Genomic DNA, 23,913 nt, shown 5'->3' with positions numbered 1-23,913 from the left:
AACACAGCAAACTAATGGTGGTAGACGGCCGCACTGGATTAACTCGGGGAATCTCATCTGTCCGTGTATCAATCAACTCCTAACCTCTTCTTTGTTCTGTCACAATTATCGATTTTTTAAATTTTTATTATGCTCCAAACTTTGCGAGGACTGACCACCCGATCACCCGCTGCCTCACACACAGAGCCAGCAGCGTCACCTTCCCATTCATACTTCATGACAGTCACTCCCACATCGACACGCCCACCACCAGGTGTCAAAGCCGCTGCTCCTGTCATATCAATAATTACTTATTTCATTCATATTGCTCTTATATAGCCTCAGTGAAAACGTGTTTATTATTATTAACGCTTTGGTGCAAAAAACTGATTGAAAATCGATTTATTTACTGCATGTTTATGTCTGTTAAGGCTCAGATGGAACGGCACAGAAAGCAGCCCTTTAAACCATTCAGACACGAACACAATAGAGACACAATCAGATGACTTATTACCCCCCGATAATAACTCAATAGTCCATGGAAAAACCTTATAAGCTTGTATTAAAGCAGAAAGTACGGCTTCCACCGTAAAAAAGGCTTATAGTATCAATTATGCCGCATGAACTGATCAGTAGATTATTGCGAGGGAACGCAAAACCTTTTGCGAGGGAACGCAAAAGTTTTGCGAGGGAACGCAAAAGTTTTGCGAGGGAACGCAAAAGAAAAAAAATTCCCCATGTCCCCTGGGGGGCTCCGTAGCAATGAATCCAGTTTGTTTCGTAAAACAGTTGAAACACAGAACAGGACTTAAGGAGCTCCGATCGCTCCGCTGCCACATAGAAGATGGCGGACGCTGTTACGTAGGACTCAGCGCTCCATGAGGGTCTACGTATTCATGTCTATGGTTGCAAGAGCTAAAGGACCCCAGAACGCTACGGACCGACGCTGTTGTCACGGTTGCCTAGAGACGGACACTACGCAGCCGCAGTGAGCTGCTATCAACCTGGATCTTTTTAAAACATCCTCGACCCGATTCTCCGCCGTCCTTAGAAGCAAAACCTCTCGTAAAGATACAGACGTGAGAAGGAAGACACAAATCCCAGGCTGAATAATGTTAGTGAGGATGAATACAGGCAATTAAAAATAAGAAAAATGTGTCCATCGTGGCGCAGTGCTGTGTGATACCAGGCAGAATCAGGAGAGGACCACAGCAGACCCTGTGGTAACATTTTGCTATGATTAAGTTTTTTATTGTGCTTTTAGTAGACTATATTGGTTTGATTATTTGCTTAATATCAGCCAAAATAATACAGATGATAATTTAAAGAACAAATCACATAGATTAGATTAACAGTAAATACATAAATACTTCATGCTTTAAAAGGTTTGTTAGGGCTTTCTGTATGTTTTATTTTGAAATGTTTATATATTTATGAATTAATTGTTCAGTGGTCATTAATGCACCAGACACAGACCTGCTGCCCAGAGGCGGATCTAGATGGGGGCCAACGGGGTACCAAATAAGTTATACTAAATAAATGTCTCATGTTAATAATCAGTGGTGGATTTTTTTTTAACCTTCACAATTTTATTTTAACAATTAATTAAAAATTATAGTGCTGCAGTTTTAGCTGCTGTATGGAGATAGGATCACACTTTCCATCTGCCAGGGATCTGCAACCTGGATCTGTGGAGACGCAAGTGGCTTTTTGGCTCACTTAGCCAAAGTGACTTAGTGGCTCACTTAGTGGCTAAGTGAGCCACTCTTTGGCTCACTTAGCAATATGTCACTGCCATAAAATATGACAAAAATCACTGCCATAAAATATTGTCTATCACTGCAACGGACATCCAACCCCATGACAGTAGGACGACGCGCCGTGGTGGGCGTCCCTGATTTTGATTTTTGAAAGGTGGCAACGCTACCATCATGGCGCCTTGAATGATTAAGTGACGCAGTTGCAAAGGGTCAGTAGTTTGGGTTATGCAGAACCGATCTGATCTTTTCCATAGCAATGAGCAGAAGCAAGAACTACAGAACTACAGTGACCTCATTGTAGCTATGACCTCATCTGTGATGTGGTAAAAAGATCAAAGAACTTCTGAGGTTATGAATGCTTGTATTTCAAAACATCAGTTCATATAGAATCAGCTCTTCGAACGCCAACACTCTTGCAAGGATTTTTAGTATGGAGGACCATTAGTTAGCATGTTTTTTCACGTGAGTTTTGCCATTGGCTATTTAGCTACCACAGGGATGAAGAAGATTTGCCATAAAGTATTTCCAGGTAACAATTAAGACAAAAGTAGCTCTAAGGAAGAGAGCACTGAGTCTGAATACAATGTTTTTGATGCCTTTCTTTTCGAACCAATTATATATATATATTAGAGGCACACCTCATATATATACAATTATACCAGAGGTCGCGCTAGACTTCATTTTGACCAACAGGATGAAAAAAAATCGTCATGTTCTATTTTTACCCGTCAAATTATAATCACATTAACATCGGCTATTTAGCCGCATTTTTATGCGGTTACTTAATATTCACCTAGTAACTGGGAGGACAGACTGGAGTTTGCTGTGGGTCATCATCTTTTTTAAAGTGTAACGACTCATTACTGTTGAACTCTGGTATATTTTGAAGTGCACTTTCAACTTGTCCTGGCTGAAAAGCAGCATTTTCCTCCTCATTTATCAATTTAGCTTGACTGATAACATATTGTTCAGTACGTTCAGCTCTTACAGATGAACATGGGTTGGTACCGATCTGTGAGGCAATAGCTGCTTCTAATGCAACGGTTCAGCAACGGCTGAAGCGAAATTCTTTTCTTGTACAAATTCAATAGATGCCTCTATTTTTTCCTTTTCTACTTTTAAGTTAACTTCTTTAGCTGCAAACCTAAGACGGGCTTTGGCAGCCTTTGCTCTTGACTTTGGCTGCTGCAGAGCCTGTAGAGGAGACGTTGGAAGCCTCAGACCGGGTCTTGAGAGATGGCTCTTGGTTGGACATGGTGGAGTTGAACGGGTGACTTCTGCATGCCGTGCTGCGTTAAGGCAGCACAGTGGTCTGCTTCACTCAAGCTTCAACAACGGCGTTATCTTCTTCGACGAGGACGTTGCCGTTGTTCAATCATAAACTGCTAGCTAGCTTACTGAAACTAACAAATAACATTACACACTCAGCGATAAATGGCCAACTTTTCCTACATTAATATGGACTTCTACAATACTTGTATATTAGTATAATTGAATTAATAATTGATATGTGCCTGTTAGCAGACAGATATTAGAGCAACTCCCCGCTAATCACCAGCCGTTAGAGCGCTGAATTTCCGTTGGAGCGTTCAATGTTCGATACGCCCTCTGATGGCGAACTGCTGCAACTACATGACTACTGCCACGCTTACAGCTCGATGAATAATTTCTACGGTAAAACAGAACAACCTTCAACTTAATTAAATAAATGAAGGAATTCTGTCACACATTGTCAAAAATAAATGATGTGACATAAAGTTCATTCAAGTAATGAAAATCGGTACCATTTTATGGCAATAATTGGTTTATAAGGCTCAAAAATGGTGGCCATTTTGAAAATTGGCCAAGTTCAAGTGGGTGAAGGGAAACATGAAAAACATACAATTACTTGAAAGATTTTAACAGTAATATGCTGCACTAAGAACTGGTTCTGTGGTTCTGAAGTTGAGCTGTTGGGAAGAATAAAATGTCCTTCCCAGAAAGAACTTTGCTTTTGTTCTTGAAGCCTGGAGTAAAAAAATACTTCTGTTCTTTAATTCAATGATAAAAACAAACTTTGTTTATCCCAACTCATAATCTCACATCATCCATGTATCTTCAAGGAGTCGTGGATGATGCTGATGCTGTGGGCAGGTTAGGTAAGAAATCTGGGCAGAGATGTTGGAGTCGGGGATAAGATCCTTATGACCGATGAGATGGTTTGAACTTCCTCCTTCTGCTCTTTGGTCCAGCTCTGCATCCGTAAAACCTAATTTTCAACTCTAATTAGCATTAATCAACTGCTCTCGGTTGTAAAAACAATACCTTTTTGCAACGGTAATACTCAAAAGTTGCCGTCATGAGCACCGGGATTTTTTAAATTCTTGCAAAGTGTTGGTGTATTGATGTAAATATTTTCTCATATTTCCTTCTGTAAAGCTTGTGAAAACAGCTCTCTGGATAAAAAATATGATAAAAATCTTTATTGATTGGTAGACAGATGAGTTTTTTTAATGCTTAGATTTAACTCTACCTGCAATTGTTGCATCTTTTTTTTACCTGGACTCAAAACAAATAATAATAATAATAATAATAATAATAATAATAATAATAATAATAATAATAATAATAATAATAATAATAATAATAATGATAATAATAATAATAATAAAAATAGCAAAACAGACTTTAAATACAATTTTACTGAAGGAAATAAACCAAACTCATAGAGACTGATGAGCGGTTTAGGAACAATGTTAATAATAAATAGCATTACCTTCCTCATCACAAGCAAACGTGTACTTAGAATAGATGCTAAAACCTCTGCTGGCCAAGAGAGGTCTGGTTTCCACTTTTTAATACTAAATATACCAAACAGATCACTTTTTCAGGATGAACTGAAGAGACATTCTGTTTGCAGAAAGAACAGAGTCGGAGCTTGTTTTTCTAGCTGAAGCTCGGCGTGCGTCAGAGCAGCGTGGGGGCCTTGCTCGGGCGTCCGAGCGCCGGCGGGGATTTGCTCCTCAGCTCTTTGCTCTTGAGGCTGACGGGCTGGGCCACCATCAGAGCCGGGGCGGACAGGTGGTGGGCGGCGGCCTTCTGCTGATGAGCGCTGTTGATGTAGCTGGAGATGAGGAGGGTGATTTCCCTGATCTGTCCCACGAAGCCAAACAAACACAAACAAAGCAGAGTAAATGGGCTGTTAGCTAAAGTCTAACACATTTCACTTTATCTGACTGCCATTTTTGCTTCACTTAACTTAGATGGAACTTTTAAGATGACATTTCTAACCAAATGTTTTACATGCATTCACTATGGCCATGACTTTAAGTGCATTTTCACACCTCGTGGTCCGCTAAACTCGGTTCGGTTGGGGACCAAAGTTGCAACATTTATTACATTTTCAGCTGCTCTGATTCACTTTCACATTGCACTGTGAAAAAAAACGAACTCTTTGAGAAACCAGTTCCCCTCCTCACCTGTGGTGGCGCTGCACCAAGAACCACTGAAGAAAATTAAACAAAAACCTTTGAAGAAGACATGAATACAACTTCCTTCTTCACAAACTGTAAACAAAAATGGAGTAGTGTCAGATTTTACGGGTTGTAGAATTTCTCTTTAGTCTTTGGTAAAGTACCATTGTATAACTACACAAAACTGAAAAGCAGAAATAGAGACTCCTGCACAACCAACAAGAATCCAGCAAGTGGTTTATGGACAGTAGGTCAACAACAAAACCTACAGAGGTAGAACCAGCCATCCAAATGTGCTGGAGATCTGCATGGGTTGCTAGGTAACGGGTCTGTGGTTGCTAGGTGAGGGTATGGGATCAGCTGGGGTTGCTAGGTAACGATGCAGTGCTCTTGGAATGTGACTCAACCATTGGGAAGTTTTAGAAATGGCTCATTTTCCAGACACCAAAATATGTCTGGGTGTTTTTTTAAGTACTTAAGTTGTTTTTATAAGCAGTTAAGACCCAAAGGAAAGTAAAAAAACGTGCAAAATGTGAATTTTTTCGTAATATGCATTAATACCCTCGGTGGAAACCGTCTTCTACAGTCTTCTTCATGTCCACTCTTGGAGATTACAGCCAATCAGCACCAAGGAAAATGACTAGCACTCCGGGACTGGCTGCTTTGCTAATGCCAAATAGCATTGTGCCAAGGTATTTCAGCTTTACAAGCTCCATTTTCTTTCAAATATTTTAGAGAAAAATCAGGTGATAGGCAAATTCTCATGTGGTAAAATCATTCCAATAAATTATTGCTCACTTTGGAGGCGTCCATTGCAAACAGATGCTTCTCAGTAGGTTTGTCCTTGCCAATGTTTTGTCCCACCACCAGCATGAAGTCCTCCTTGCAGCCTCCAAACGTCATCAGGTTCTTGTAGGGATGGGTCACCAGCAGTTTCTGACACACAGGTTAAACTGTTACCGACACCGGTCTCTGATCGGACTTCAGAGCACATAAAGGTTTTATGTTTTTAATGACAGGACAATGGAGGCAAAGAACAGGCCGTAAAGCAAAGTGTTTATGACTGCATGTCTGTTCCAGAAGGGCAGCTTACGATCGAGTTGTGCTCCAGAACGCTGATCCCGTCTTCATGCACCGCCAGCCAAACACTTTGGCCCGACTCTGGGGAGGGAGTGGTAGTCTGAAAATGGAAATATTTACAAATGTCTTTATGATTAACTGATTAATAATTTGATAGCAAAAGTTTTTTTTTTTTTTTTTTACAGAATTTGAACCTGGTGAATCTAAAAATGCCACTTGAAGAGTTTAGGGTTGAACATATTTACAGACAGTGAAAGTTTTTCATCTTAAATGCGAAATTTATTTATTTTTTGTACAGTTTTGGCTTAATTACTGCTCTGAATATGTTGTTCTTTCAGCAAACGGCCATTTTTAGTCTGTATACTCCAGTTAATGATTAATCGATTGATAAATTAGTTGACGATTATTTCAATAATTGATTAATCGTAATTGATCTGATTAATCACAATTAAGTTGATTAATCGTTTCAGACCTATAATGCACAGCACCCTGTTTGGAGTCAAACCAACCATGGCATGTCAGCACAAACACCTCATACCAACTGTCAACCACAGTAGAGGAGGGGTGATGATGCGGGCTCGTTTTTCAGGTTCTGGATCTGGATTGGCTTCCATTCTAGATCCAAATGTGAAGCTCAGTATTGGCCCAAACTTGACAAAGCTGCATTTGTCTCATGCAGCTTCCCTCACCTCTGCCTGGAACAGCTTAGCACCAAAAAACGGCCATTTCCTGGCGACAGTCAGGTAGATCCGGACACACTCGGATGAACCCCGCCCCTTGAGGGAGGCCCAGCGGGCAGACAGACGCTGCATCAGTTGTCTGAAAACGGCACAAATGTCATCATGAGGCCTTAAAATCAGACCTGAGAGCATATACAAGGACGAAAAGCAAACTGTTTTTGTGTTTTTACCTCTGCTGCTCCTCAGATGAGGTTCTGCGGTAATGTTTAGGGTAGAATCGGTCCAACACTTGTTTTAAAGTCTGATTGGATTTATTTTGAGCCGATCCGGCAAACAAGGACCGTTCAAAATCTCCAAACTCCACCTGAAAACGAGATCAAACACAGCAGGTTTTTACACTTTCAAACTCGCATTGGCCTCCCAGATAAAGAGTTAAAAGTCTTAAATGTTTTACTGCGTGAGCAGAATATCGGACAATTTAAACTTTTTATTTAACTACGCTTATTTGAAAAAAAAAAAAAAAGAAATATTTGTCTTTAACAAACATTTTTGTAAAATTTTAGCATAAATTACAAATTTTATTTTTTTGGACTTTAGGTTAAAAACTTGTAGAAAGTCACAACCTGCTGCAGCTAATGATCATTTTATTATTCTATCAATTATTCTGACAGTTAATCGGATAAAACTGGGAAAAAAAAATTCATTTTACCATTTAAACTTATTTTATACCATATTAGAAATACTTTAAAATATGTAAATAAACAATTTAATTCCTTTTCACAATAAAAAAATAATTATTTCATGAAATAATACAAAGCAGCACTCACTATACAAAGGATTTGCTTTTTGATTCTCTTAAAAGTACCAGTGACTTTTATTCAAAAGAAATGTTGCTGTACTCAAATATAATTAATTTAATAGATTTGACAAAATGCAGCAAGAATTTTCAAAGTAAGACTGACCTAAATACTGATTTAATTACTCAAAATTGATTAAATTATGTCCTATTTTTTCTGTCTGATACCTAGAAAATTAGTAAAATTATTTTTAATTGCAGAACCCAATTTTAAGTTTTGGATCTAGAATAATTTATTCATCCTTTTTCAGCAACGTATCTAAATACATTTCTGTTTAATTGAAGTATTGCATGTTTAGTTTATTGCTGAGTTGATAAAAAAATAAAAAAATTTGGCTATAGAGTCCTTTTGACTCAGTGATTTTGGCCCATTTGGTAAAAACTTTGGACACCCCTGCATAGGAAATATGTTTTTTTGGTACAGTGATGCTTCATGAGATATGCTGGAGTTCTGAGTTTAAAACCGACGAGAGAGAGAGCTTTTTACCGGACCTGGGCGAGCAGCGCTGCCATTTCCAGAGCCAGTTCCTTGTTGACGGGAAAGTGTCCGGCGACGATGGCTTCATTAGTCTGGTAAGCCAGCAGCAGCCGCTCTCTCTCCGACTCGCCTCTCATCTGGTGACAGAAGTACAGCCTGGCGACGGACAATGCAGAAAGATCACAAAATTACTAATAATTATTCTTCATTTTTCACATCACAGCAAAGAAGGACTGAGGAATAAAAGAAAGCACCGGTTCTTGTAGGTAAGGCGGACGGTTCTGGTGTTTTCAGACTTCCCAGAGTGCTGCTCTTTAGACGCCTGCTCCCATTTGGAGAGAATATCACAAATCTGCCAACAAAAATCCCATCCAGCCCAGTGTTAGCATGCTAAATCAGTCAATCTAATTTATTTTAATAGCATTTTCAGCAGCAAGGCAGCTCAAGGTGCTTTACTTCATAAAAATACAAAGTCAGAAAAAGCATCACAATTAAGAAAAACAGTAACAAACATTACATTTTGATGAATGCCATCGTTAAAATTACACATAAAAAATGTTGGTCAGTGTTTCATTTATTTTGGTTCCAAAGCATCTCTAAGCAGCTGCTTTTTTACTTTTGATGTAAAGGATCTCAGCGTTTCCGCTGTTTTGCAGTTTTCTGGAAGTTTGAAACAACAACAGCAGATCTTTAATGTATTGTGGTGCAAAGCCGCAGGAAGCCAGACTCGTCCTGCGATTGAAAGACGCACCTTGATGCCTCCTGACAGGCAGTGCTCCAGTTCTCGTCCGGTGGGATCGTCTGTGTACAGGCTGAAGCCGGAAAGTCCGGTCTTCCTCATCCCCGTGTCCTGGTTGAGGCGACTCTGGAACTCGTCCACAGTTGTTGACGCATCGAAGCTCACCACCTAAACAGACGGAGCAGAAGAAAGATGGACAAGACAGATGATGAAAAAGAGGTTTGGGAAATGTAGAGAGACGCTGGTTCCTTAACTTTGGGAACAGTTCCCGTCCCAGAAAGGAACTTATGACGTCACCGCCTTCACACATGTCTGTTTTGCCCTTTGCTTTGTCTGAATGTTGCCATTTGCCCTAATATGTCCTTTCCTCTTTTTCTGTTTTTAGAAACTGTGTTCTCACTTTTAACCCAGGAATTAGATTAGCCAATCTTTAGATAACTCACCATTTAGACCAATATTAGATTAATTTTTAGGTTATTATGCAGAGAAACTCCTATTATTGCAACCCAGAAAAGGAATTAGAACGAATTTAGAATCCAGAAAAAAATCTTCCAGAACAGGAACATTTAGTGTTTATTATTACTTAGAAATTGTGGAGTACTTGCTCATTACTTTTACACATTTAGAGCACACTTAGAAAGTCCAGAGGATACTTACTTACATTTATCTACCGACCCAGAACCGGGATTAGAACTGGGAACCCAGAAAAACGACCTTAGCAGCTACTTTTTAGACTCCTATTCTTCCAACCCAGAAAATGAATTAGACCAGATGATATTTACTTATACTTATCTACCAACCCTGGATATTTGGACCAACATTATTAGCTTTTTCTTCTTTTGCTGTTTCCTTTGGTTTGTTATTTTGTTTGTATTTCCTTTTAGTTTCTGCAAAGCGCTTTGTATTGCCTTGTTGCGGAAAATGTGCTATAAAATTACCTTTACATACTATAAATTATGCTTAAGTTTCACTTCAGCCGTCATTATGAAACATACTAGAAATATAAGGTCGATGGAGCGTAAAGTGGGATAAACAACAAGCTGGTTCAGATCTAGTGATATAAACACATCCAAGTGAAACCTGGCTTTGCTCCAGTTGTTGCTAGCCGAGTCTTTGAGCCCAGAAAGTGAACCAGCACTCTGGTGCTCCTACCTGGTAGGTGTTGTTGAGGAAGTGGACGGGGACGCTGAAAGGCAGAGAGTGGTGATACGGATTCCTCAGCAGGATGGACAGGATCTCCATTCGGGACGGCCGGGCCTGCCGCTCGCCCTTCTGCTGGGTCCGCTCCAGAGAGCGCTGGCAGTAGATGGCATACTTTCCCACCTCCGTCCTGGCAGGGAGAGAAATGCTTCTTAAAACTCTGACCCTCTTTTTTAAGAAGTCATAATATTACAAGAAAAAGCCATAAAATGATATAAGATAGTCATAAGAATACAAGAATACAGTTCTAATAACGAGATTAAATCATAATATTTTGAGAAATCATAATATGAGAGTAAAATAATAAAGTTATTATTGACATTATTCTCATGATATTATGACTTTAACGTCAGATTATCTCAACTTCATACCTGTATGGGTTTATTCTCAATTTTATTGTCTTTATTATCTTAGCATCATTCACACATTTTGTAAATTTTTTTAAATTTTTCGGTTCGAGCCAGTTGCACATTTCTTTAAATATGACTGTTATTTTTAATAACTGTGCAGTATTATTGTTTATGTTGTAAATTTGACCTTTCTGTACAGACTCAACCTTATTTTTGTTTTAATTTTTACATTTATGTAACTCTACGTGCTTCAGCCTGTTAATTTACAGCTGAATTTCCCACTCAGGGACGATAGAAGAATATTTCTATTCTATTCTATAATCTGGGGCTTTTTTGCTTGCTGTGTGTCAAACTTAGTTGATCAATCAATCAAATTTTATTTGTATAGCACATTTCAGCAACAAGGCATTTCAAAGTGCTTTACATTATAAAAAAACAGCATGTGACATTGAATAAACACTAAGAAAGAAAGAGATTTTGAAAAAAAAGATTAAAAAAGATAAAAACATTAAAACCCGCACCCCCTTTTCAACCAGGGGGGACGACACCCACACCCCTGTCCTTATCTGGGACTCTAACCCTCTGGGACTTCTGTCAAAAACGCCGTTTTACAAGGACTCCAACCTCTAGGACTTTAGTTAAACGTCGTTTAACTGGGACTCTAACCCACGTTTTACTCAAGGGACTCTAACCCTAATTTAGCCATAAGCTACTGTAAACAGGTGGGTTTTAAGTTGAGATTTAAAGGCACCCGGTGTTTCAGCTGTTTTACAGTTTTCTGGAAGTTTGTTCCAAATTTGTGGTGCATAGAAACTGAATGCTGCTTCTCCTCGTTTGGTTCTGGTTCTGGGGATGCAGAGCAGAACCAGAACCAGAAGATCTGAGGGGTCTAGACGGTTGGTACAGCAATCGTACCAACCGTAGTTGATGGAAAACTAAACTAGTTTGATAGAAGAAGTTTAAATAATGAAAACCTAACATTACACCTTTAGAGAGTTCTGACATTCACATTTTGGATCGCTCCATTTATTCCCCCAATATTTACATTTTGAATGGAAAAAGGAGTCCAAAACGTTTGACATCTGAGTGAATAAACTGAAGAATGAGAAGGGAACCATTTAAAACCGAATCATTGTTTTGCTCTGCCAGTTAACCATTAAAAGGAAGTGCAAGAAAGGGAAGCCAAGCACAGCTGACGGGAGCAGAACTTATAATGTTTGACTTCATGAGGAACTTTGCATCAATACGTAACTTCCTCAACATTGTTATGCTATAGGTGAACATTCAAAATGGATCTGTCCCAGGGCGCAATTATTACAGTCATAAAATAAAGTAGAAAATATGTCCAGATGAATCTCATTTGTCAGATTAAAAAGGATCTTTTGAAAATAAAAACCTTCAAGCAGGTATTAAATAAACCCACATTTTAAAAAAAATTGATCTGATGAAATATTCTAATTTTAAATGTCATATTTTCATGGAGATTCATCATAATTAACAGAAATAAATACTTTGAAACATCAATCTGTGTGCAATAAATCTATGCAAGGGATTTAGTGATAAAGTTCCTGAAATAAATTGACTTTTCGTGGGAAGAGGCTCCAAACTGGAACTGGAAGAGATTTTAAGAATCCAAAATAAAACATGACAATCAAAAAATAAAAATAAAACACAACTAAAACCATGGAAAAAAACTAATTATGATCAGAAAGGAAATTATTGAGCTAATCTTAATTTATCGTTAATTGATTCTGCGCTTCTTCTTTCTGTTTTTGCACCATTTTTGTTTGAGGCGTTTTTCTCTTGTATTTGCGTTTTTGTGCTTTGGAGTTTGCACCTGTAAACTTCACGTTTGGACCTGCAAACAATCATGTTGGAATGTTTTGTCTTCCGTTTGAGGTTTTTCACGCCTCCCTGTCAGCCTGGGCTGTTCTCCCACCTGGAGTCTCCGTGTCTCTTCAGGTGAACCTGGAGCAGCCAGAGGAAAGGATGCCGCGGCAGAAACAGTCCGACACAGAGAGCCAGAAACTGCCAACCCTGCAGAGCGAAAAAACAAACACAGAGGCCTTACACAATCAGCAGGGTCACATGGTCGAGTCGTAGGATTTGTTAGTGAAATGAAAACAAAACTCTGACTGTAGGTGCGACCTAACCGGTTCTTTATGGGCACAAGGGAGATGATTCATCCTGCCTGTGAGTTTTTATTGTTCGGCTGGGAGACGCTATCATAGTTTGGAATCTAATCTGAAACACACAACAGGTTTCAACAACTTCTGCCACCTGCTGAAGAGATTCTAGTGGTACATCCAGCCATTTTCTAACACCCTTGTCCCTTAGTGGGGTCGAGAGGTGCAGGTGCCTCTCCAGCTAACGTTCCATGTGAGAGGCGGGGTCACCCTGGACAGGTCCCCAGTGTTTCGCAGGACAAACAACCATGCACACACACTCACTCCTAGGGAGAATTTAGAGAGACCAATTAACCTGACAGTCATGATTTTGGACTGTGGGAGGAAGCCGGAGAACCCGGAGAAAACCCACCATGCACAGGGAGAACATGCAAACTCCATGGGCTGGGAATCAAACCAAGAACCTTCTTGCTGCAAGGCAACAGCTCTACCAACTGCACCACTGTGCAGCCCTCTAGTGGTACGAAAACAACAAAATTAAGAATTTTCAGTGAAAAAGTTAAACTCTTAGTCAGACAGACAAAAACTGAAAAGCTTTAATTTGCTTCCTTTATTTCCCTGTGCCAGATTTAGTGCGCAACTGGCGCCATCTTGTGGTGAAAGCTCCAACCTGCAGAGGTCCTGGGTGGCTTTGCGGCTGCTTCATGCGGGTCTGCTTCATGAGCTGGCAGAAGAACTCGTTCTGAAGCTCCGGATGGGCCAGGCAGACCTGCAGAGCGCTCTGAGCCAGAGACACGTGGTAGTCGATGGCCGGAGCGTCGATGGCGACGTTGATGAAAAGCTGACAGGTCTGGGAGCAAAAGGCGTGTTGGAAAACAAAGTTTTTATGGTGGCGGAGTTTGAACAGAACTGCGTAAATCATTAACTTCCAAGTTTTTGTGCACAACAATTACTTTTCTTTTTTTCACTACAAAAACACAAAATCTAAGCAACTATTTTTGGTCTAGTTTCTGCAAATATCTTAGTACACTTGAATCAAGACAAAACTAAATTACAAGTAACTTTTCAGACAGATATAGGAGCTTATTTTAAGTCAATAATTTCTTAATATTGATGAAAAAGTGTTGGTTTCATTGGCAGAATATTTCACTTATGACATGGGGAAAATGTCTTGTTATAAGTGAAATAATAAGCCAGTGAAACTTTCATCAATATCAAGAAATAATTGACTTAAAACAAGCTCTCATATATTATGTTGATAAGTTACTTGAAAGCTTTGTCTTCGTTCAAGTATTTTAAGACATTTGCACTACAAACGAGACAAAAATTACTCAGCAGGACTTTGTGTTTTTGCAGCGTGCGGCGTACCTTGAAGAGTTTGACGGCTTCTGTCTGCAGGGCTTGTGATGGCAGAGTGGTGAGAGGAGAAGAGAGAGCCTCCTTCCTGAAACACAGTGTGGGATTTCTCCAGATCTGAGAATCTGAGGAGCCAGCAGAGAAAATTGGAACATTTGTTACATTTTCAGTTGGTGGGGTTTGTTTTCACATTGCACTGTGTGAAATGAACAAAAGCTATTAAAAAACCTGTTCCCTTCCTCACCTACGGTGGCACTGCACCAAGAACTACAGAAGGAAATGACATAAATGCATCTGAAGAAGACACTGAATGTAACTTGCTCCTTCACAAAATGTCTGACCAAAGATCACCAATCATTTCTCCCACTAGCGCAAGATAATAGTGTATGTTTTGGTTGTTCCTGCTTTTGGTCTTTTGTCACATGTACACTAGCATGTGAAAATAGCTGCAAAGAGACATCTGTTTGAACATTTTGAAAAGCATAAGTAGAGTCTCCTTCACATCCAGCATGTTTGCAGCAAGTGGTTTCTGGATAGTAAGTCAACAACAAAACACTTGTCTTTTCCAGCAGCCATTGTACAGCGCATACAGCGGTAAAACCAGTTGACCAAATGTGCTGGAACTCAGCTGGGGTTGCTAGGTAACAGAGCAGTGTGACTCAACTGCTGGAAGGTTTTTGAAACCGTTCATTTTCCAGACACCAAAAAACATTAACTTATAGACCAAAGACGGCTGGGTGGTTTTATTAAGTGGTTGGACTGTTTCCAGAAGCAGTAGAGACCTGCATGGAAGTATAAAACTATGCAATCGGGTCCCCTTTAAGATTCAATAAAGTCCATAATTTAAACAACATCCAGGCCCATAATGAGTGGACATTGAGACTGTTGCGTTTGGACTTGAAATCCATTTCATAAAAGTTGCTCACTTGCGTCTCCGTCCAGTTGGAAGAGTTTTCCCACCAGCTGTTCGAACTCGGTGCCGACTTTTCCCACAGTGGTACCTGCTGCCACAGACAGATGGTACAGCCATGAATCCTAAAAAAAAAAAAAAATACACATATTGACTTCATAAGAATATATTATTTTTCATAAGAATATATTATTCACATATTATTCCAAACTATTTAAATTTTGAGGAGTTTCAGACGCTGACCTTTTCATGGCGGGACTCGATTAGCAAGTATGTTGGGCTCTGCTCCTGAGGGTGGACAGCGATGGTAAAGGGAGCCGCCTCTAAGCTCCGCCCACACGCTTTCAGCTCATCATCTGACTCCTTTGACCCGTCCAACTCCTCGACCCGGGCCTCCCACAACTTAATCTGACCCAGAGGGAACTGGAAGCAGGCGCAGTTTGGGTTAGACAATCAGACAACAAACATACATTTCCACGTTTTTATGTCTTGTGTAGATACGTACACAGTTACACTGCAAAAACACAAAATGTTACCAAGTATTTTTGGTCTAATTTCTAGCACAAATATCCTAGTTCACTTGAAACTAAGGGCACCTGTTCTCCACAAGGTGCCCTTTTTCCATTTGAGTCCCTGGCCCCCAAAATGTCTTTGTACGCCACTGGTCTGGAGTGATGGAGAAACAAACCTTGTCCTCTTGGCTGCGGAAGTAGTACAACGTCTTGCCGATCAGAGCGCACCAGACCCGCTTTGAGTAGCCGTGCTTTACCTGGAATAGAAAAGTTACGTTAAAGACCTACGTTAAAATCTAACATAAAAACAAATAATTTGGTAAATGCACAAGCTTGTCTGCAAATTAGCATTAATATCCCATGAACTTATTGACACTTTGTTACATTACCGACACAAACTTTAAAGCGGGCCCATTATGCAAAATTAACTTTCTCCATGCTTTTGTACTTCCAGTTGGGTCCTCATTAATTGTAGGTCATCAATTTAAGATTTTGGCTTTAATAGAAACATGTCAATTTAATTGGCCGTATCAGAATTGGTTTATTTTTGCAAAACTGGAATGGAAACACTTTTATCGCATCACATGAGTCACATGATCAATAACCGGATGTTACTACTGTCAGAAACAACAAAGAAGAGGACAGGAAGCAGTTGTAGGATGATGTAATTTGATAACATAAAAAGTCAAAAGGGCTATAAAATCTTATCCTCCGTTTGTTCGTTCCATGCAGAGTGTTGGAGTACGTGAGTAAATAGCTGCAGACCTTGATGAGAAGTCCCTTCATGATGGGACGGATGTCTGGCTGAGTGAACAGAGGACTGGCAGCTTTCAGCCTCAGGACGCTCTGCAGGACACGCAGCCACTCCTCCAGCAAGTTAGGAGAGTCCGCTTTCAGATAATACACATGCTTCCCCGTCATAATCTACAGTACAAAACACATAGAACCATTAACACACCGGTTGGTGGAGCACTGAAGTTAAAGCCTTTTACTTAAACTCAAATACCTGAAGGACTTGCTTGCCGTCTCCACGGGTGATGCTGCTGCTCGCGTTCACTTCGATCTGGCCCTGAGGCTTCCTGATCACGTCGCTCTGTTGGAGAAAGAGTCAACTTTAGACATTTAAGATCATTATAACAACAATAAGACGTTTTTGAAACTGAATTCCTGGGTTACGTTTTCCTAACTAGATTATAGATGGATGGTTTAATACGACACAATAGGTTAAATAAAAGTCACACAAAACATTTTCTGATGAGAAGCAGTTTAAAAGGATCAAGCCAGAGTTTATTTAAGTTTGATTTCTAGAAAGGATACGTTATATTTATTTTATAAAAATCATGAAAGGAAAAAAAAAAAACCATCTCCAATGGGATTTTGCCAAAATAAGTCAAAGTCAGTTTTCTTTGAACCTCCATGTCAGTCATATATTACAGTAGAAACACTAGTCAAAGTTTAACTGAATGAATTTACATGTTGATGCCTTTTATGGTTTTTACACAATCAGAGTTTAAATTTCAGAATATTTCTACATTTTAACCACAGACTGTTCAGCTTTGGGTAATAACATCAAAATACTCCAAACCTCTTTAGTTTAAACTCCTTTCATCCCAACACTTTTCATCTCATCTACACTTTATACAGCAGAATGTGGAGATTTTTGTTGCCTTTCAGCCAGTATGTTTCACACTGATATGAAGGCTTAAGGGTTTCGATCACGTGACCTCAGAGTTCAGAGTTCACACCAACCTTCCCATTATAATTCTCCTCTGAAACATCCACTCAAAACTGGAAGTGAGTGGTCTCTTTAACTCGTCACATCTGCTAAATAAAACAATGTAGACACATAAAAATGTCTCCTTCTGCCACGCAGAAGACTGTGCCTCTTAAGATTCAAGATTTTTTCCACTATTACTTATAGTTGTCACACGTTGACTGTCTGATGAACTTCCAGCTTTCCCGCCAAAAGCAGGAATCACCATAGCAACCAGTGACAAAGTCTTTCTAGGTCTCTGCTGCTAAAACTCAAGTTGGCTTTCAACCATAACCTTACAGAACACAAAAGAGAGCAAATTCACCGAAAGACTCCAAAAAAAATTTATATAAAACTGGATTTACCTTAGACTTTCAAAATAAAGCTCATAGGTCTGCTTCAAAATAAATAAATACAAGTTTAACCCTGTCCTAACCACAATTATTACACAATTACACGCTTCCAAATGGGCTTAGAAGATCGAAGTTGATGTACAGCAAACTAGTCAAAATACTTGAGACCCCTTTAAAGTGATTATAAATGCCTAATAGGCATTCAAACAAGGGAACGTTTTGCTGCTTTTAAACATTTCTGTTTCAGTTATTTTTGTTTGGTGTTCATCCTGTGAGCATGCTCTCTTGTTTTTCTCATCTCGACTAGAAAATAAAGAAACTAAAGGGAATTTCTTAGTTAAACTAGCTGGTCCATAAACATCTAGCAAAGGAAGATATGTTTCAATGTATCTTCCAACATACTGGTGACTTATAGTAGAGCAGCTCTCCATCTTTGAGGACGAACCAGCGTCTCTTCCAGGTTTTCTTCCACGTTTTAACCATTTTCAGCAGATAGCCTGACTTCTCCATTGGCTCCTGAAACACATGACAGTTTTAACAAAAATACATCTCAAATTCAGAGTTAGATTGTGCAGTAAATATTTCCTCCACTGAGTAAAGTTTAAGGCTATGTGCTGAAAAGTGCGGCTCACACTCTTGCCGTTGTTGCTGGCTGAGCTGCAGGTCTTGGGGAGTTTCTGTTCGGGTTCGGAGAACTCCGTGTCGGTGGAATAGGCATCGGGAGGGATGGCATAGTCACTCTCTGACGTCATAGACGCCACGGACACGGCTGCAGCACATTCAGAAGAATTACAAGCGAGGGAACGACAAACAAACGGAAAATACAAAGAATTTCATTTTTAATGTTTTAGATCATGTTTTAAACTGGAGCAAGTTCTGAGTCTTTGAATGCAAATACCTCACAGGTAATAGATTAGTGGTCAAAACTTTAAATATGGATTCTGCAAAAACCAAGAATGAATTGATAAAACTACAGACGGACGGACGGATGGATGGATGGATGGATGGATGGATGGATGGATGGATGGATGGATGGATGGATGGATGGATGGATGGATGGATGGATGGATGGATGGACCAATGGATGGATGGATGGATGGACCAATGGATGGATGGATGGATGGATGGACGGACGGACGGACGGACGGACGGACCAACAGATGGATGGATGGATGGATGGATGGATGGATGGATGGATGGATGGATGGATGAACCAACAGATGGATGGATGGATGGATGGATGGATGGATGGATGGATGGATGGATGGATGGATGGATGGATGGATGAACCAACAGATGGATGGATGGATGGATGGATGGATGGATGGATGGATGGATGGATGGATGGATGGATGGATGGATGGACCAACAGATGGATGGATGGATGGATGGATGGATGGATGGATGGATGGATGGATGGATGGATGGATGGATGGATGGATGGACCAATGGATGGATGGATGGATGGACCAATGGATGGATGGATGGATGGATGGACGGACGGACGGACGGACGGACGGACCAACAGATGGATGGATGGATGGATGGATGGATGGATGGATGGATGGATGGATGGATGGATGGATGGATGGATGAACCAACAGATGGATGGATGGATGGATGGATGGATGGATGGATGGATGGATGGATGGATGGATGGATGGATGGATGAACCAACAGATGGATGGATGGATGGATGGATGGATGGATGGATGGATGGATGGATGGATGGATGGATGGACCAACAGATGGATGGATGGATGGATGGATGGATGGATGGATGGATGGATGGATGGATGGATGGATGGATGGATTGATGGACCAACAGATGGATGGATGGATGGATGGATGGATGGATGGATGAACCAACAGATGGATGGATGGATGGATGGATGGATGGATGGATGGATGGATGGATGGATGGATGGATGGATGGATGGATGGATTGATGGACCAATGGATGGATGGATGGATGGATGGACGGACGGACGGACGGACGGACCAACAGATGGATGGATGGATGGATGGATGGATGGATGGATGGATGGATGGATGGATGGATGAACCAACAGATGGATGGATGGATGGATGGATGGATGGATGGATGGATGGATGGATGGATGGATGGATGGATGGATGAACCAACAGATGGATGGATGGATGGATGGATGGATGGATGGATGGATGGATGGATGGATGGATGGATGGATGGATGGACCAACAGATGGATGGATGGATGGATGGATGGATGGATGGATGGATGGATGGATGGATGGATTGATGGACCAACAGATGGATGGATGGATGGATGGATGGATGGATGGATGAACCAACAGATGGATGGATGGATGGATGGATGGATGGATGGATGGATGGATGGATGGATGGATGGATGGATGGATGGATTGATGGACCAACAGATGGATGGGTGCTCCTTTCAGGCAGCAGCTTTGACCTCTGACCCCTCCGCCCCCCTGTACCTCTCTTGAGGCAGCGTGGGCTTCCTGGGCTGCCGTCCTTCCGAGACCCAGAGGAATTGTGGGAGCTGCAGACGGATCCGTCCTCCTCTCCTGAACTGGAGGAATCGTCTGAGCTGGACGAGTCGTCGGAGAACGGGCTGCTGCTCAGCAGGGTGGCTTTCTGCGGACGAACCGACCAATTAGAGTCCGCTCTGCTGCGCTGCCCATCAGCACACAGCCGGCTGCACTCACCCCCTTCAGCGTGGTGTAGACTGGAGCCGTCATGTTTTTATAGACGAGCGACGTGTACATCACGAAGGCGGGGTAGGACGCCTGCAGAGAGGGATCTGAAGGGATGACACCTCAGTCTGTCAACGTTTTCATTAGAACAACAGAGAAACAAAAAGTTTCTCTCAAAGGTTCCTACCTCTGCTGGGATGACCCGGACACGACATGTCAGACAGTCTGATCCCCGACTTAGCAACAGCATAGATACGACTCTCCTGTCAGGGACATGAGGAGCAACGTTTACAGCATAAAACGCCACAAAGCTTTATCAACGTTTAGATTTTTACAGCACTGGAAAGTACAAAAAAGTATTCTTTATCTAGTTTCTAGTACAAATACCTCAGTGAACTTGAAATAAACTTTTCAGCAAGATATAGGAGCTGGTTTTAGGTCAGTAATTCCTCCGTACTTTAAAACATACTGGTTCCACTGGCAGATTACTTCATTTATAACATGTAGTGCTGGGTGGTGTATACTTTGAATTTAATTGCGATATTTTGAGGTACTACTGTGATAACAATAAACATGATGATAAAACCATTTGTTACTTCTTTTTTAGGTAACTTCTTTAAAACACCACTTTCTTTATGGTGTTTGTAAATGTGACTGAAATTACACAAAGTAACTGTATTTAGCCAGTTACCAAAATTATTTCTGTTTACTTAGTTCCAGAAAACATTACAATAAAAAGTAACTGATTTGGATTTAAAGTGACAAGATGCCCTAAAACCGCCCATAGCTGAGCAGACTAAAATCTCACCACCTAACAATTATTTTGTGCATAAAATATAATGAACATGTTTTGTATTAACCTGCTCCAGGAAACCTAATAGGTCACCTTTAAGACATATTTGGTGTTTGAACTAAACTATATGTGTTTTCACAGATATTAACAATTCCCTAACCAGTTCAATGAAGCATAATCGGTCAACTTTAAGAAATTCTTGACTTAAACAAGCTCCTAAATCTTGCTGAAAAGTTACCAGTAATCTAGTTTAGCCTCGTTTCAAGTGTGCTAAAATTTTCTCTAGAAACTGGACCAAAAATACTGGGTAAGATGTTGTTGTTTTGCAGCCGTACCCAGGACGGGAGTCTGTGCAGTGGAGGAGTCGGGGGTTTGCACGGCCCTGAGGCGTCACAATCCGGCCTCTCAGAACCGGACTCGGATGACGTTTGGTTGGATGTCGGTGAGCTCGGAGGCGTCTCCCTTCCCGTCTCCATGCTGTCCTCCAGGTCCAGGTCCGTTTCCTGCGGCCGGAGGGGGCGGAGCATGCTGAGCGCGTTGCGTGTTTGTCCGTGTGCCGCCTCGCTGCCGACGGGCGGCTGGCTCAGGTGTTTCTTCACCAGAGGCGCGGGCGTCCTCAGACGCGGCTGTTTGGGGGAAGCCGGGTTGTCTGTTGGGTCCCGAGGGGCGTTGGGTCGCTTCGGCGTAAGGGCCGGCGTGAGGATGGGGCTGGGCGTGGTCGGCTCGCTGGAAGACGAGGAGGAGTCGAGTCTCTGAGACTGAAATCGCTGGTTGAGCTCCTCGGAGGCGCAGTCCTCCAGCTTAGCCTCCGCCCCGCTCAAACCGTCTGCCGGCGCCGCGTCTGACAGCTGGACCAGGCCGAAAACGGGTCGCTCGGCGCGCTGCATGTCATCGTCAAACAGAGAGCTGCTGTCGTCCGAAGCCGTCAGGTAGTTCTCGCTGCAGGGCCGGCCGAACCCGGAGACATGACCTTTGCCCTCACACACTTCCTCCCCCTCTGAAGCATTTTCAGGACTTTTCCTTGGTGCGCTGCTGTCCTCCTGCGGAGAAATCCCAAGCCCACTTTGGTTCTGTTCGTGGACGTCTCTGCCTGTCTCTGCCAAAACAGACAGAAACTTTCACTGAAAAGCAAAAAAACACTCGAGAAATAAAATTTTCCTGACAAAACAGTCTTAGTGCTGTAAGGGTCCCCGTGGCACAACTCTGGACTGGTGCATCTCATTATCTTCATAGTTCAGTTAAACAATTAAACTCATACATTTTATAGATAAATTACAGACAAATGCTACGTTTCATGTCTGATAATCTTTAAAAAATGTCTATATTTCACCAATAAAATCAATTTTAAATACAGAAATGCTACGACTTACGTAAACATTGAGAAGACATAACAATTGTCCAGCAGACAGTCACCAGTTTACTTTTAATTAGCTTGCTGCCTACATATTTAACTAGAAAGCTACATTTTAAGTTAGCAAACTGAATATTAGCTAGCTACATATTTAGTTTGCTAAGAAGATAGTAAGCAAGGAAACTGAATATCAAGCTAGCAAACTGAATATTTTGCTTGCTAGCAAAACAGTTAGTTTGCTAAGTAGATATTTAGCTAAAAACTTACATTTTAAGATAGCAAACTGAATATTTTGCTTGCTAGCAAAACAGTTAGTTTGCTATGAAGATAGCTAGTAAGCAACTCAAATATTTAGCTTCAAACTGAATATTTAGTTAATAAGCTAACTATTTAAATTTAACTAAATATTTAGCTACAAAGTAAACATTTAGTTAGCAGACAAAATATCAAATTTACAAGTTAAATATTACATTAGCAACCCAAATACTTGATTTGAAGCTAAATCATATGCTGTGCAACACAGTTCTGTTCTAACGGTTTCAGGTTTCATTTGATTAATTAATAAATGAAAACATAAATGTGCATTTTGCTACTTTCTTAAGTTTGTGCCTTCCTGCTTATTTAGATAAATTAAGAAATAAGACTTTCCGCTTTGTGAAGACTTACGCCTTGTATCTATCTCTTCCTGTGTGCTGAGGGTCCGCTGACATGGCGCCGGCCCGGTTAGGACCTGGGGGTTTTTACCCCTAACCTGGAAGCATCCAAACGTGAGGCTGCTGAGGCGCTGCGCCTCCCCGGGTTTGCACCTCTGCTCAAAGGCTGCAAGCGCAAACACAGATAAGAGGAGGAAAACCTGCAGCCGGCAGACATGCAGTGGCAGCGAGGAGTCGGTGCATCTCACCCTGCACTTGTTTCTGCAGCTCCAAGATCTGAGCTTCCTGCTTCTTGTTGGTTTCTCTTAATGTTGTGTTCTCCACCTCAAACTAAAGAAAAACACGTTGCTAGCTCTGAAGCATAACTGTTACTACTGCTTTATCTCATTCTTACCTCTGACAACCTGAGCATCACCCACTCCTTGATCTTAGCTGCTTTCTCCTCCACTGACTTGGCATCCTGGAGTCGAGTCTGTTTCTGTTGAAATTAAAGCTGCAGTGTGAAACTTTTATAAAAATATTATTTTACATATTTGTTAAAATAGTACAGTAAGAGACCTGTAATCTGTGGAGAAAAAAGTGTACTGCCAGTGGTAATTAGAAACAACCAATCAGAGCCAGGAGGTGGGTCTTACGACTATCAATTCCTGCTCTCTGCTACGCTACAGATCTGAGCGTTGCAGAAAAGCTAGTATAGCCTTTTGTGAATGCTAAAGCTGGTTAGTATGGCCACTGATAATGGCGGATAAATGCTGTTCCTGTCACGTTTATCCGTCGTTGAACATGAGATTGATTGACAGTGCTAAGACCCGCCTCCTGCCTCTGATTGGTGG

At 41.1% G+C, this 23,913-nt stretch overlaps 1 protein-coding gene across 2 annotated transcripts in view; it reads right to left on the bottom strand.

The window, feature by feature from the left end:
- Positions 1-4,186: 4,186 nt before the first annotated feature.
- Positions 4,187-23,913, bottom strand: part of plekhh2 (pleckstrin homology domain containing, family H (with MyTH4 domain) member 2) — a 32,698-nt gene continuing 12,971 nt past the window's right edge. For both annotated transcript variants that reach the window (XM_015008422.2, XM_088013163.1), the window contains 26 exons: positions 23,475-23,558; positions 23,329-23,410; positions 23,094-23,246; positions 21,412-22,172; positions 20,471-20,546; positions 20,296-20,390; positions 20,065-20,224; positions 18,217-18,353; positions 17,987-18,100; positions 16,485-16,571; positions 16,244-16,402; positions 15,655-15,735; positions 15,210-15,389; positions 14,983-15,091; positions 14,069-14,181; positions 13,371-13,550; positions 12,514-12,611; positions 10,177-10,354; positions 9,037-9,192; positions 8,540-8,637; positions 8,300-8,441; positions 7,182-7,315; positions 6,961-7,090; positions 6,285-6,371; positions 5,990-6,127; positions 4,187-4,871 (listed from right to left, as the gene is read on the bottom strand). In XM_015008422.2, coding sequence (XP_014863908.2) covers positions 4,686-4,871; positions 5,990-6,127; positions 6,285-6,371; positions 6,961-7,090; positions 7,182-7,315; positions 8,300-8,441; positions 8,540-8,637; positions 9,037-9,192; positions 10,177-10,354; positions 12,514-12,611; positions 13,371-13,550; positions 14,069-14,181; positions 14,983-15,091; positions 15,210-15,389; positions 15,655-15,735; positions 16,244-16,402; positions 16,485-16,571; positions 17,987-18,100; positions 18,217-18,353; positions 20,065-20,224; positions 20,296-20,390; positions 20,471-20,546; positions 21,412-22,172; positions 23,094-23,246; positions 23,329-23,410; positions 23,475-23,558 — 3,918 coding nt within the window. In that variant the 3' untranslated portion in view covers positions 4,187-4,685. The remainder of the gene's footprint in view (positions 4,872-5,989; positions 6,128-6,284; positions 6,372-6,960; positions 7,091-7,181; positions 7,316-8,299; positions 8,442-8,539; positions 8,638-9,036; positions 9,193-10,176; positions 10,355-12,513; positions 12,612-13,370; positions 13,551-14,068; positions 14,182-14,982; positions 15,092-15,209; positions 15,390-15,654; positions 15,736-16,243; positions 16,403-16,484; positions 16,572-17,986; positions 18,101-18,216; positions 18,354-20,064; positions 20,225-20,295; positions 20,391-20,470; positions 20,547-21,411; positions 22,173-23,093; positions 23,247-23,328; positions 23,411-23,474; positions 23,559-23,913) is intronic.

Source organism: Poecilia mexicana, unplaced genomic scaffold, assembly GCF_051168715.1.
Source record: "Poecilia mexicana isolate PSO_F unplaced genomic scaffold, ASM5116871v1 scaffold_15, whole genome shotgun sequence".
Classification (NCBI taxonomy): Eukaryota; Metazoa; Chordata; class Actinopteri; order Cyprinodontiformes; family Poeciliidae; genus Poecilia; species Poecilia mexicana.
Note: the sequence above shows the minus strand (reverse complement) of the source record. Positions and strands in the feature narration are given on the sequence as shown.